This window comes from Macaca fascicularis, chromosome 12 (assembly GCF_037993035.2).
Source record: "Macaca fascicularis isolate 582-1 chromosome 12, T2T-MFA8v1.1".
Lineage (NCBI taxonomy): Eukaryota > Metazoa > Chordata > Mammalia > Primates > Cercopithecidae > Macaca > Macaca fascicularis.
Genome location: NC_088386.1, coordinates 43,438,641 through 43,451,822, shown reverse-complemented (window position 1 = coordinate 43,451,822; position 13,182 = coordinate 43,438,641). Strand labels below are relative to the sequence as shown.

At 33.8% G+C, this 13,182-nt stretch overlaps 1 protein-coding gene across 4 annotated transcripts in view; it reads right to left on the bottom strand.

Moving 5' to 3' along the window:
• Window positions 1-13,182, bottom strand: part of ACVR2A (activin A receptor type 2A) — an 84,236-nt gene that overhangs the window by 24,647 nt on the left and 46,407 nt on the right. For 2 of the 4 annotated variants that reach the window (XM_015432187.4, XM_005573111.5), the window contains exons 2-4: window positions 6,833-7,040; window positions 3,792-3,901; window positions 3,447-3,601 (exon numbers count right to left, since the gene is read on the bottom strand). In XM_015432187.4, coding sequence (XP_015287673.1) covers window positions 3,447-3,601; window positions 3,792-3,901; window positions 6,833-7,040 — 473 coding nt within the window. Of the gene's footprint in view, window positions 1-3,446; window positions 3,602-3,791; window positions 3,902-5,014; window positions 5,098-6,832; window positions 7,041-13,182 lie in introns of those variants that run through there. The other 2 variants (XM_074009069.1, XM_074009070.1) reach the window with 1 other exon arrangement.

Sequence of the window (13,182 nt, the reverse complement as noted above, 5' to 3'; positions counted from 1 at the left end):
TAAAGTGATACCATGCAACTATGATAGAAATATAGGACTTAGAAAAAAAAAAAAAAAAACAACCAGCAAACTGCTTTTCTCTATGCCTTCAACTGTGCTAAATTTATTCCAGAATTTGTATTTTTATTGGTTATTAGGAACCATAATGAAAGACCAGATTTTAAAGTACTTAAACCCCTACACCACTTCTTCAGGATAAAATACTAACACAACCAGGAAAAAGTCTAAACAATTTAATGTCATAGAGATAAAGAATCCCTCACCTAACTGCCAGAATCAGCTTACTAGTAATGAGAACAATGTCTTACAACAGACCAGTTCATTTACAAACCATCCTTTAGCCAAAGCTTTGAGGAAAAGACTCCCTAAGAAAAAGAATGGCAAATGTTATGGCACTGTCTAAAAGCACTTAAACAATCCAGAGGAAGAATGTTCCAAAACTCTATGGCAAGACTGTAAGATCTTTTCCTGACTGGTATGGAATTAAAGTTGAAATATGGGGACATGAATATGGGGTGAAATACAGAAGTCACCTTAAGACTTCGAATCTCTCTCTCCTACTTCTCCTACCCTTCGAAAAAGTCTTAATAGGAATTGGCAGTATCAACTCGAGCACAGAAATTTTTATCTACAATCCAATCACATGTTTATAAACTCTATTCTAAAAACGGTCATCAACCCTATTCCAAAATGTACTTTAGAATTTTTGGAAATTTTTAATGGAAAACACATGAATATGCCCTTCTATATATCTATGACTTCTTTACTTCTCTTTTTGTCCTATGTGAGACAATGTTAATATAAGATGATGTTATTCCTCATTTTAGTAGTCATACAAACTATTCAATATCCAAAAGTAGGAAAATAAATTAGCCTACAGGATGATTTTGAGATAGCAGAAAAGTTGACTGAATTATATGAAACAAAAGGCATTTGCTTTCTGAAAAAAGCAGCAGAACAGCCTAAGTAATAAGAACAAAGCTTTGGTGACAAAGAGTCCTTGGGTCAGATTTTTCTATCTATAAAATGGATATTTTACTACATAAACAAGTCTGTGAGATAAAAGTAAATTAGTGTTTTCCATACCCGGCTGGTCACCAGAATCACCTGGGAAGCTTATTAAAAACATACCATCCCATGCCCCATTCCATACTTTCAGGAGTGTGGTCCCAAAATTTGTATTTTTTAACAAACTCCAAAGATGGTATCAGTCTTACAACTTGGAAATCACTGAAAAAAAAAATTTTATGCTTTTTATATGTTCCTATATAATTTACATCTTTATGTATAATGTAACTTAACAGCGCCCTAGTACACTCTAAAATGTTCAATAAATGCTTTATGTAATTATTATTGTGAAATAGGAGATAAAACTAAGCCTTTTGTAACATCATGGCCACGAAGTGGTCTTGCAGAACAGTTCGCATAAACCTCTCAGCAAAAACAAGACTTGAAGCACGAAACCATACTGCTTCAGAGACTGCGAGAGATGACAAAAGTGAAGTTTCACACTGATGACAACGCCCCTTTTCCACAACATAGTTTATGACAGAAGGAAAGCATAAAGTCAGGCCTGTCTTGTATTTTTCATACCAAAGCTTGATCACACAAGGTCACTCTATCACAAAATCTTTACATTTCTTCCTTATTTTTCAGAAATTCATACAAATTCATATAAACTCATGACAGAGCATGTAAGTACTAAATAAATGTGTACAGTAACTTTAACCATAACAAACAGCTAAAACCCACAGAGATGTACGAATACTCACAGGAAATCCCTGGTTCTTATTTATGAATAACATCAATCCTTTTTAAAAGCCCAAACCCTTAAATTATTTAGTATTTCTTAAAAACTGACCACATACATAGGATATAAAGCCCTTTAAGAAAAGCCTTAAGCACATTTTTGCAACAATACTGTATACAGATCAGTGTTATCTATAAGATTACATTTTAAAACTCCTTCTATAAAAACCATAACAAATTTATTTATAAATGTGGTTTCCAGCTTGTTTCTATCATATCACAGATCGGGTAAATTCAGGAAACTATTATAATAATGAATAATCCCTCTTCTAAATTTTGATACTAAAACAAATTTTTTTAGAAGTTATCACTGACAGAAGGTAAGAGTGTATCCTATGGTCATTTGGAGTAGACTACATAGACTATGTACTAAAACTTTTTATTTTAAAACACTTTTAGGAAATGATTCTTAATGAACACAAACTTAGTTACTAATGTTTAAAAGTTAAAATACTCAAGGTGTACAAAATAATGTTTACCTAATTACCAAACACGGTATTTTACCTTTGGGTTTATTTCTCTATATACACATCTTACAAAGATTATGGGAATCCATGATCTAATGCTAACAGAGTGCTGCAAGCACTGAGAAATAAGTGTGTTACATAAACAAAGCTTAGAGGGAAGGAGTTGTTTTGGTCACTAAATTATAGTACTTTACCATTTTCTTTTATCAAGTTTTAACCATTAATCCTTCTGGTATTAAAGAAGCAAAGTTACACCAAGAGATCCAGAAGGCTGAGGTAATGTGATCTTAAGAGTTGAAAGAAACACAGTAACTACTAGAATTCAGAGATGTCTCAAGCAAGTAAAACCGAAAGTTATCAGCTTTCATAGGCCTGTAGAATCCTAACTGCTTCCATGAAAAGTCCTTATAAATACCAGACCTGCACAAAGTGTCTACATGATAAGAGAATGCAGAAAATTTAATGAATTTAATCCGATTACCCTCCACACCTATATTTCCAGAAATATTTGGGGTGTGGTGTGTGACAATCAAGAACCTTAAAAAAGTTTTTAGTCTTCAGTACACACTTGATATGAGGCAACCAAAAAAAATACTTGATCTACAAAAATACTTGATCTACCAACAACATATGGTAAGGAAGGTTACTTTTCTGCTCCCCTTCCCTAAAAAAACATCTTTATGGATTTATCTTCCTGAAGCCTTTATGAAACCTCTCTTTTCTATACTTTTTTGGTTACCTTCCTGGGTCTATCCCCATGGATAAAATGTTTTGCCAAGTGGTCTTGAAAAAGACACAGAAATTTAGAAACGGGGGAGGGGACAGAGGGCAAAGACAGGGTTATGATTTAACTTCTCCATCATAAACGACTTCTAAAGAAGCAAAGCAGGTTAATACTGAAAAGTATTAGCATGAAAGTAAAACTCTCCAAAGAGGAACAGAAATGCAAATACCCCTTCATTCTACTAGACCTCAACCCTAAAGTGAGAAAAGTTTAGGACATGGTACATTAATAAGCTTGCAAAGTTAGCTAGACTTCTCATGACAATAAACATTAAAAAATTAACTCCAAAGGAAAATAATTTGTAATAAGTTAATGGGTTTCACCACAGTAATATTTCTCAAAAATATAAAATTTAAAACACTACAAAGTACAGGACAATAACTTACTTGAGTTGGAACAAGCACGGGAGGGTAGGCCATCTTGTGATGCCTGTACACCCAAAATGCACAAATGACAATCCCCGCAATTAACATAAGTGGCACCAAGGAATAGAGCAGGATGTTGTAATAGGGTGGCTTAGGTGTAACTGGATTTGAAGTGGCTGTGGAAAAGGGGGGGAAAATAACTCAGATTTGGTCTACAAAATTCTATAATAAATATTTGTCATAGTCTCAAATTTTGGGGGAAAAGAAGAATATGAAGAGGTGGGGGTAAATTATTCCATCAACACAAATATATTTTGTTTCCAATCTACAGTTAAGCAAACCTATGTATTTTCCCTGTGAACTTACGCTGTGTGACTTCCATCTCCGGAAAATAAGAAAACTTTTCATTACACATATTGCCCTCACAGCAACAAAAATATACTTCAGGGCTGTCTTTTTTTTCTACACAATCAGTCCTGTAAATAAGCAGAGAAAAAATAATTAAAATCAATATTATTATACTGACTCTACAACAGGTGTTTTTATTCTGCAATAAAATAAATTAGTCATTTATATTCAACTTCAAGATTCATATTAATATCTAATAATTCTTAAAAACCAAAAATATTCCTGGATTCCTGTTACTAAATCTCTTTAGAAAAAAAAAAATCAACGACTGACTTTATAACAATCACATTGACTACTAGAGACTATCGCTGTACTTTGGTTTTTAATGAGCAACCTAAGGCAAGCAACTTTTTTTATTTTTTTAATTATTAGAAAAGCTTGAAGAGGACATAAAGTCAATGAGACAATTTGGTCTAAGAGCGCTTTTGCTCACAGGAAATATAGCGTTCCCATTTTGTGAATACAAAAACTGAAAACTATATATAAAACTGTGTATGTATACATATAAATACATACACACATGCTAAATGATAAAAGCTCATATCTCATGGGTGAAACATTTCAACATCAGAAACCCCAACTAGGCTGAGGAATTAATACTGTCATTGTTTTTCAGAGTGTAGATTTAAATTCCCTGAATGCAATGAACAGGGTTGAGATGAGCAGTAAGTAGAAAAAAAACATGTAACAATAATTATATAGCACCTACTAACTCAAACTGATTAGAATCACACCAAAAAAATAAAAATAAAGTAGCCTTCTACATAGGAGCTTAAGTCATGAAAAGACCTGGATTTAGCCTTTAGAACAAATCCTAATCACCCACTAATAAACAGCTAAACCTATTTAAAAAAAATCAACATCAGATGAACTTACAGTGTATCTTAAAAACAAACTGAACTTTTCTGATAGTTGTCAGAATAATAATGTAGAATTTAATTCTTAAGTGAAAAGCTGAAGAAATTTCAGGGAGATAGGAGGTTTAACAAAATCAAACTAAAATATACTCAACATCAACATCTATTTGGCAGGAGGTTTTTAAAGACGAATGAAAGCTAAATGTTAACAATTTATAAAGAGAAATATATAAATTTAAAAACTGATATTTAAAATCATGTCTCAAATTACAACAGATTAACATGATTACTTAGCCTAATTAATTCAATAAAGTTACTTTTCACCATTCAATTTCATTCTTCTTTTATCATTTTCTTTTCTTCCACACTTTGACAATTCTTCAATCTTCTTTTCCTCTTACTTCTCACTATCCTATTTGTTTTCAATCAAATTTAGAGTATAAAAACAAAAATTTTATAGTTTAAAATTAGCATTTAACCTCCAGACACAAAGGTAGTATACTAATTACCATTCCAAGAGCAAGTATTTGCAATGAATAACACACTTGCAGACTCCAGTGAAAATGGCTCACTACTCTTTTCGGCACTATCGAGTCTCACATAGCTGGAGTAGTGTCTTTAGGTAAAGAGCAAAGTAGTTTTCTACTACAAAAAAGAATAGGAATCCCTGATTCCAACTAAATGATAAAAAACAGTTTGGGATAAAGATGATTCCCAAACTTTTTTCCCCAATTTCTTCCTGTTTACCTTTCATAACAGCACATATCACTCGACCACTTCTGTTAGTAGAGGTTGATAATCAGAAATGCAGCTAAAACATATAAGTACATAGAAATAATCCCTGGAAAATTCACATACTTAGAAGGACATCCTAAATACAAAATATATATCTAAATCTAAATGACTGTGTTGTAATTTCTCATGAAAAGTGTAGTTAATCTAATTTTCAAGGGCTTATTCAATGCATTTTGCTCTTAGTCACATATAGCTAATCAAACACAGATTCCAGGTTATCAACTGAGGCTCCCAAAAGTGATCCAGAAGTATCTAGTGTTCACTGTATACAGCAGTACTCTCTGGCTCCAAAATGTCTGTTTATCTGGGACTACAGCTTCTGCCTGTCTTCAGCACCTACCCACAGCAGAAATCCTGTGGCCCAGGCAGTGAACGGATCACCCTAACTGCCATGGGACGCCATACAGAAAGATCACAGGCAGTCAATAACATGACCACTGTATTTTACTTCCAGTACAGAGTAAAGCAATTTAAACAAGTATGTAGTTTGAGGACTGTGTTAGTTCTGATGAAATTTTGAACGTCAAGTTAAAAAGTCTCTTGGGGTAGACCACGCATGGTGGCTCACATCTGTAATCCCAGCACTTTGGAAGGCCGAGGCAGGTGGATAACCTGAGATCAGGAGTGCGAGACCTGCCTGACCAACATGGAGAAACCCTGTCTCTACTAAAAATACACAACTAGCCGGGCATGGTGGCGGATGCCTGTAATACCAGCTGCTTGGGAGTCTGAGGCAGGAGAATCACTTGAATCCGGGAGGCGAAGGTCGCGGTGAGCTAAGATTGCACCATTGCACTCCAGCCTGGGCAACAGGAGCAAAACTCCGTCTCCGGGAAAAAAAAAAAGTCTCTTAGGGTAAAGAGCGAAGGGCCTACTTTGCAAGAAAAAAAAAGGAAAAAAATGTAGAAAGATAAATTTCTTCCAGATACATAAAGAAGGAAACTGAAAGAAAATTAAACACATGATTAAGTTTTATTCTTCTTGAGGATAGATTTTCAACAGATAAACTCTTTTAAAGTAATTTTTTAAATGTTTTCCTTAAAAAACTAGCATTTTAAAAGTTTATAATCCTAACAACATTGGGGAAAATGGTTTTTATTTCAGAGTTCTCACTACCTGGTAGATTATTCAAAATATATCAAAGATAAAACATAAATATGCCATGTTTATTTTATTACTTTAAAATATACTGTCATTACAGCATGTTATAATATTCTTTATACTCCCATTTTTAAAAAAGCAAGACACATTTAAGGGAAAATTCATGCACTGATCTTTCCCCTTTCAAAAAGGGGGGAAGGATGAAAATTACTCAGTACTACCATAAAATCTTAAATGCGTTCTTACCTGTCATAGCAGTTGATATCATCCAGCCAACAACCTTGTTTCACTATTTCAATGGAACCAGAAATATTCTTCCAGGTAGCAAAACAATGTCGCCGTTTATCTTTGTCACCATAACACGGTTCAACCCCAGTTTGATTGGTTCTGTCTTTTTCCCAATTAGCATTAAAGAAAAGACACTCCTGAGTTTCTGATCTACCAAGTATAGCACCTATAAGATAATAAAAACAACAATATAACCACATTAGCTCTTAAAATAAAAGACTGTTTCCCAAGATAGCAACTTCAGGTATTCCTAAAGTGTCAATAATTTACTGTCTTCCCACTTATAACTTTGGGTTTAGGTTTACAGGTTAATCCCTGTACTTTAAATATAAAAATCGCCATTATATAATAGGAAATAACCATACATATTACAATATTTCTCTGAACACCAGTTTCACTTCACTTGAGAATGTCCTTGATGAAAAGCCACTGAAATTATTAATTTTATTAAACCTTGGCCCTTGAGCAGACTACTTTTTAATATTGTATGGGACAAAAACCAAGCAAACATAACTCTGCTGCATAGTGAATACAGCTGACCCCCAACAACTCAGGAGTAAGGACCACCGACTTTGCACACAAACAAAAATCAGTGTGTAACTTGTGACTCCCCAAAAACTTTCCCAATAGACTACCGTTAACCAGGCGCTTTACCAATAGCATCAACAGTTGATTAACACATATTATCTATGTTATAATATTATATACTATATTCTTACACTAAAGCTAAAGAAAAGACAAGGTTATTTTAAAAATAAGGAAGAGAAAATACATTTACAGTACTGAACTGTGCTTATTGAGACCATAAGTTTACATCTTCTGTTCACAAAATAAATCATAAAATACATTTACAGTACTGAACTATATTTATCAATACCATAAGTTTATGTCTTCTGTTCACAAAATAAATCATAAATGGCAACCACAGCTGCAGACCTCAATCTATGGTATGTATCAAACAATTCCACTTTTTCTTGTAATGTCAAGACTTTTCTCTTCTTAGGATCAATTCCAATATCACCAGTGGCACTCTGTATGGGTCCCATGGTGTTACTCAAGGTTCATGGTACTGCGCTAAACACAATGAAAAATATGCTAGAACCGCAAGAGATCACTTTTGACCGCGATATACAATTTACTGGAGAGACAAACTGCTCAAGCTGAGATGATTAGCATCATATGGTGTTTTAAGTAGATATTCGCAACACTTGAGCTCACCGCAACAGCAACAGGAGGCGGCTATGAAATTATTACAGTAGTACAGTGTGTACTATAGTTAATTTTATGCAATTATAATTTAATACTGTATCTTTACATTTATTTACAATTCTCTCAACTGCAAACTGTGCCATATATGGTCTGTAAGTGTGTGTGTGTAAGTTTTTTGATACATTTTAACTTTTTATAATAGATTTGTGTATATTTTATGGTAGTAAATGACAAAAGACTGGTTTATACATATATTTTATGCATTCATGACATATATCTAACTTTTTCTTAATTTTTTCAATACTTCTAGGCTACAAAGTTCATTTGTGAGTTTTTTCAAATTGTCCCAAATCTCCAAAGCCTTTTTCGACATATTTATTGAAAAAAATCCACATATGTGTAGACTGACACAATTAAGACCCTTGTTATTCAAGGATCAACTATACAATGGTTGCCTCAAGAAAAAGCCCACGTATGACTGAATTGTAAACTAACAAACTATGGCTGTTTAGACTTGGGTATCTGACAGGCATGTTCTCAAAAGTAAACCAAGTGAACCTGTGACGCCAAGAAAAGCAACTAACAAGTATGCATTTCCAATGAAAAAATTTAAGTTTTCAAGCAAAAATTAAAATTTTGAAAATTTTTATCTACTACCATCAGCAGTAGGCGATGGTGTCAACCTTTCCAATAGTCAAAGAATTTTCTGATGAGATCAGTGGTGATATTAATAAATGTGACTTTTAAATATTGAATAATGAAATGTGACAGTATTCAGAAAGTCTACATAATTCAGAGAAACAATATTTTCCAAATAAATTGTGATATTACAAAAATATTCATGGGTTTAAAAAAAATCCACTCAATGTGCATGACAAAGCAGATTTTAATGTTACAAAAGACGAAAAGTTCATCAATGGTTTCAACTTCCCCACTGCAACTAGCATTTACAAAATTACGTCTTGCCTTACCTGAAAAACAAGAAAACTGGAATACCCAAAATAATTCTGAAAAAGTACAAAGGAGAATTCATACTTACTGATTTTAAGACTTACTATAAAACTTCAGGAATAAAAACAGTATGGTTATAGTGAAAAGACAGATACATGTATCAATGGGACAGAACAGAGAATCCAGAAATAGTCCCACATATAAATGGTCAATTGATGTAGAGAAAAGATGTCAAGGTAATTCAATAGAAAAATGATAGTCATGGCAACCACAGATGCTGGAGCAACTGAATATCCATATGCAGAAAGAAAAAACAAAAAGCTTCAACCCATATATCACGCCATATACAAAAATTAATTCTAAACATATCACAGACCTAAAATAATACCTAAAACTATTAAACTTTCAAAAGAAAAAATGAAAAATCTTTGTGACCTTGAATTATCAAAGATTTCTTAGAACAACACATATGACCTACAAAAGAAAGAACTGATAAACTGAATCTCACTAAAATGAAAACTTCTACTCTTTGAAGGCTAAGGGGACGAAAAAAGTCCCAGACTGGAAGAAAATACTTGCAAAACACATTTCTAAAAAAGGACTGATACTCAGAAAATATAAAGCCTCTTACAAGTCAATCACAGGAAAAAACACTGTCCAATTATTTAAATGGACAAAATATTCAAATAGGTCCTTTGCCAAAGAGCAAAGAATAAAAATTTTTTTTGAAAAAAGCTACTCAATATTATGAATCATCAGGGAAAAGCAAACTAAAACTACAATTAAATACTAACACTAATTCGAATGACTAAAACAAAACAAAAACACAAACGGACAATATCAAGTATTGCTGAACATGTGAGCAACTAGAACTTTCACATATTAGTGGTGGTAGAGCAAAATGGCCCAGCCACTTTGGAAAACAGCTTTACAGCTTCTTAAAGTTAAAACACACACCTGCCCTACTACCCAGCAATCACACGTGTAGATACCCACGTAAGAGATAAAAACGTAAGTCCATGTAAAAATCTGTACATGACTGTTCACAGTGGCTTTACTGATAATCTCCGAAAACTAAAAACACTCCGATGTCCATCAATGATGAATAGATAAGCAAACATCCATACAATAATAAAGGAATGAACTAGTGATACCTACAACAAAATGGATGAATCTCAAACATTATGCTAAGTGAAAGCAGACACACTCAAAAGGCTGCCCTGTAGGATTCCATTTACACGATATTCTGGAAAAGGCACAAATATAGGGACAGAAATCAGCTCAGAGATTGCCAGAAGCTGGGAGTGAGGGAAAGGGAGGTGATTACAAAAGGGCATGAGGAAACTTTGTGGGATGAAGGAAATGGGAACACCACGCCTTGACTGGGGTGTATTATGATTGTATAATATGTATGTTTCATATATTCTCATCAAAACTTATGGAATTGTATATCTAAAAAAGCACATTTTATTCTATGTAAATAAAATTGACTTCAAAAAAAACAATAGAAAAGAAACTGCCATATCTTGAGTTATGGTATGATATCAAAGAAACACACCCATATCTTAAAAAACATTATTAAAATACTCTTACTTTTTTTCTAACTATCTATCTGTGTATGACCAGATTTCCTTCATATGCTTCAATCAAAATAACATATCACAACAAACTGAATGGAGAAACAGATACAATAATCCAGTTTTCTTCTACTATGACAATCATTAAGAGATTGTAAAAATTTTACTAATTATTTTGTTTCAGAAAATATTTTTCATAAAAACTTGTTCTTTACTAACATAACGGATTACTGTTATTTTAAATAAGTTAATATTTAAAAATTTTCTTTAATTTCTGATATGGTAAATATTGATATATATCACTCATATTTTTTTGAAGTTTTGGGGTCTTAATTTTTAAGAGCTCTAAAGAAGTCCTGAGACTAAAAAGTTTGAGAACAGTAGTTCTACAATATACTAGCACAGCGATGTAGTTATAAGTTGCCAGTATTTGTGGGCAGTAATGGTGCCATGGACTTCCTCTCAACTGTGGAAGAAATTATAGCATGAACTGACAGTGCAAACTATGTTCTGGTAACTCCACCTCAACTGTGTATAAAAGAATAGGCCCAGCATGGTGGCTCACTCCTGTAATCCTGGCACTTTGGGAGGCCAAGGCAGGCGGATAATGAGGTCAGGAGTTCAAAACCAGCCTGGCCAACATGGTGAAACCCCTTCTCTGTTAAAAATACAAAAATTAGCTGGGCATGGTGGCGCACACCTGTGATCCCAGCTACTCAGGAGGCTGAGGCAGAAGAACCCCTTGAACCCAGGAGGTGGAGGCTGCAGTGAGCCGAGATCGTGCCACTGCACGCCAGCCTGGGCAACAGAAAGAGACTGTCTCAAAAAACAAAAAAAGAAAGAAAGAAAAAAGGCTGCTACCACCACTTACCTGTATGCAAACAATAGGCACTTTCTAAATTATTTTCAGAAACGTGTTGAAAATATGAGCAATGTAAGTTTCCTCCTTTACCAAATAATACAAAAGCAATATTCAATGCCCCATTGTTGTCTTAAAACAGGGATGGCAATTTTTTTATGTAAAGATCCAGACAGTAAATATTTCAGGCTTTACAGGCCATGTGGTCTGCCACAACTACTTAACTCTGCCCTTGTAGCACAAAAGCATCCATGGACAATACGTGAATGAACATGATTATGTTGCATTAAAACTTTATTTATGGATACTGAAAATTGGATTTCATGTAGTTTTTACAACTCACAAAATATTATTCGTTTTTTCTGGACTTCTTTTTTTGCTACCATCCAAAAATATAAAAATCATTCTTAGCTCCAAGATGGATTTGGCCCATAGGTTGTGCAGTCTGCTACCTCCTGGCTTAAAACAACGTCCTAATCCCAATAGTCTGTCTAACCTAACTTTTGTTTATTTTGTTGGGAAAGGGGGCTCTGTGAATTATCACCCATTTCATTCATGTTAAAAACCACTATGCAACTATTTCCAGTTTCCAAAAGAAGAATCCCACTCAGACATAGGAACACCCCTAAAACTAAACAAAACTGACAAAAAAATTGAACACTGCCCAGAGCAAAAATGCCAAATAGGTTTTACCTTCGGTGTCGACTGCAATCAGCATTAATAATGGCTGCCTGGGGCACTACACCACGGAAGATTGTGAGAATATTTTTGGAGAGGATTTTACAGTATTGGAAGGGAAGGGGAGCAGCATTAGTGTCTTGTATTTGCCATCCCAGTCTACATAAAAGGTAAACAAAGGGCCATTTTACTTAATAAAAAGATATTTCCACTATTTTTTAAAGGTAAATAGGATTCAGGATGGTTTTCTACATCTAAACTAGAGTGATATTTTTCATAAGTAGAAAGAAAATGGCTTATGGGGAATGCTGTGACAATTTCCCCACCCCTCCTCAAGCTGATTCTGCAATCAGTCTCTATCCCATTAAGTCTCTAAAAGAACTCAATATAGTAACATAATGATTATAAAAATAAGTAAATTATATGTATTTTTATATTCTTAAGCTTACATTACAACTTTAAAGGTATAGTTCTAAGAAGGATGGCACGGTTATTTACGTATATTAAATTTTAACGACATCTCCCAATTTAAAACTTTCTGAAACTTCAAATCTCTACCCATAGGTTTATTCTATCAAAGTAACTCTAAGTAGTTACTATTGACATTTTCAAAAGATATAAGCATAAAAGGTTTGCAGGCAGGGTTTAGTACAGCAGTTCTTAACCAATGATGTGCATCACAATCCCCTCTATATTTTCTCACATTCAGATATCTGAGTGCCATTATGTAGGTCCTGGGAATGGGCAGGTGAAAAGTTTATTTTGAGTATATATATAAATATACACATACATACACTACATATATACACGCTACTATATAGAGAGTACACGTATGTGTATACACACATACACACACACACACACACTATACTAATTGTGCCATGGACTTCCTCTCAACTACGGAAGAAAAAATAGCATGAACTGACATACTGCAAACTCCTCTGGTAATCTGTCTCAACTATATAAAAGAAGGGCTGCTACTTCTACGTATACAGAATATAGTATATGCCCATGTGTGGAGTTTTTTGTTGTTT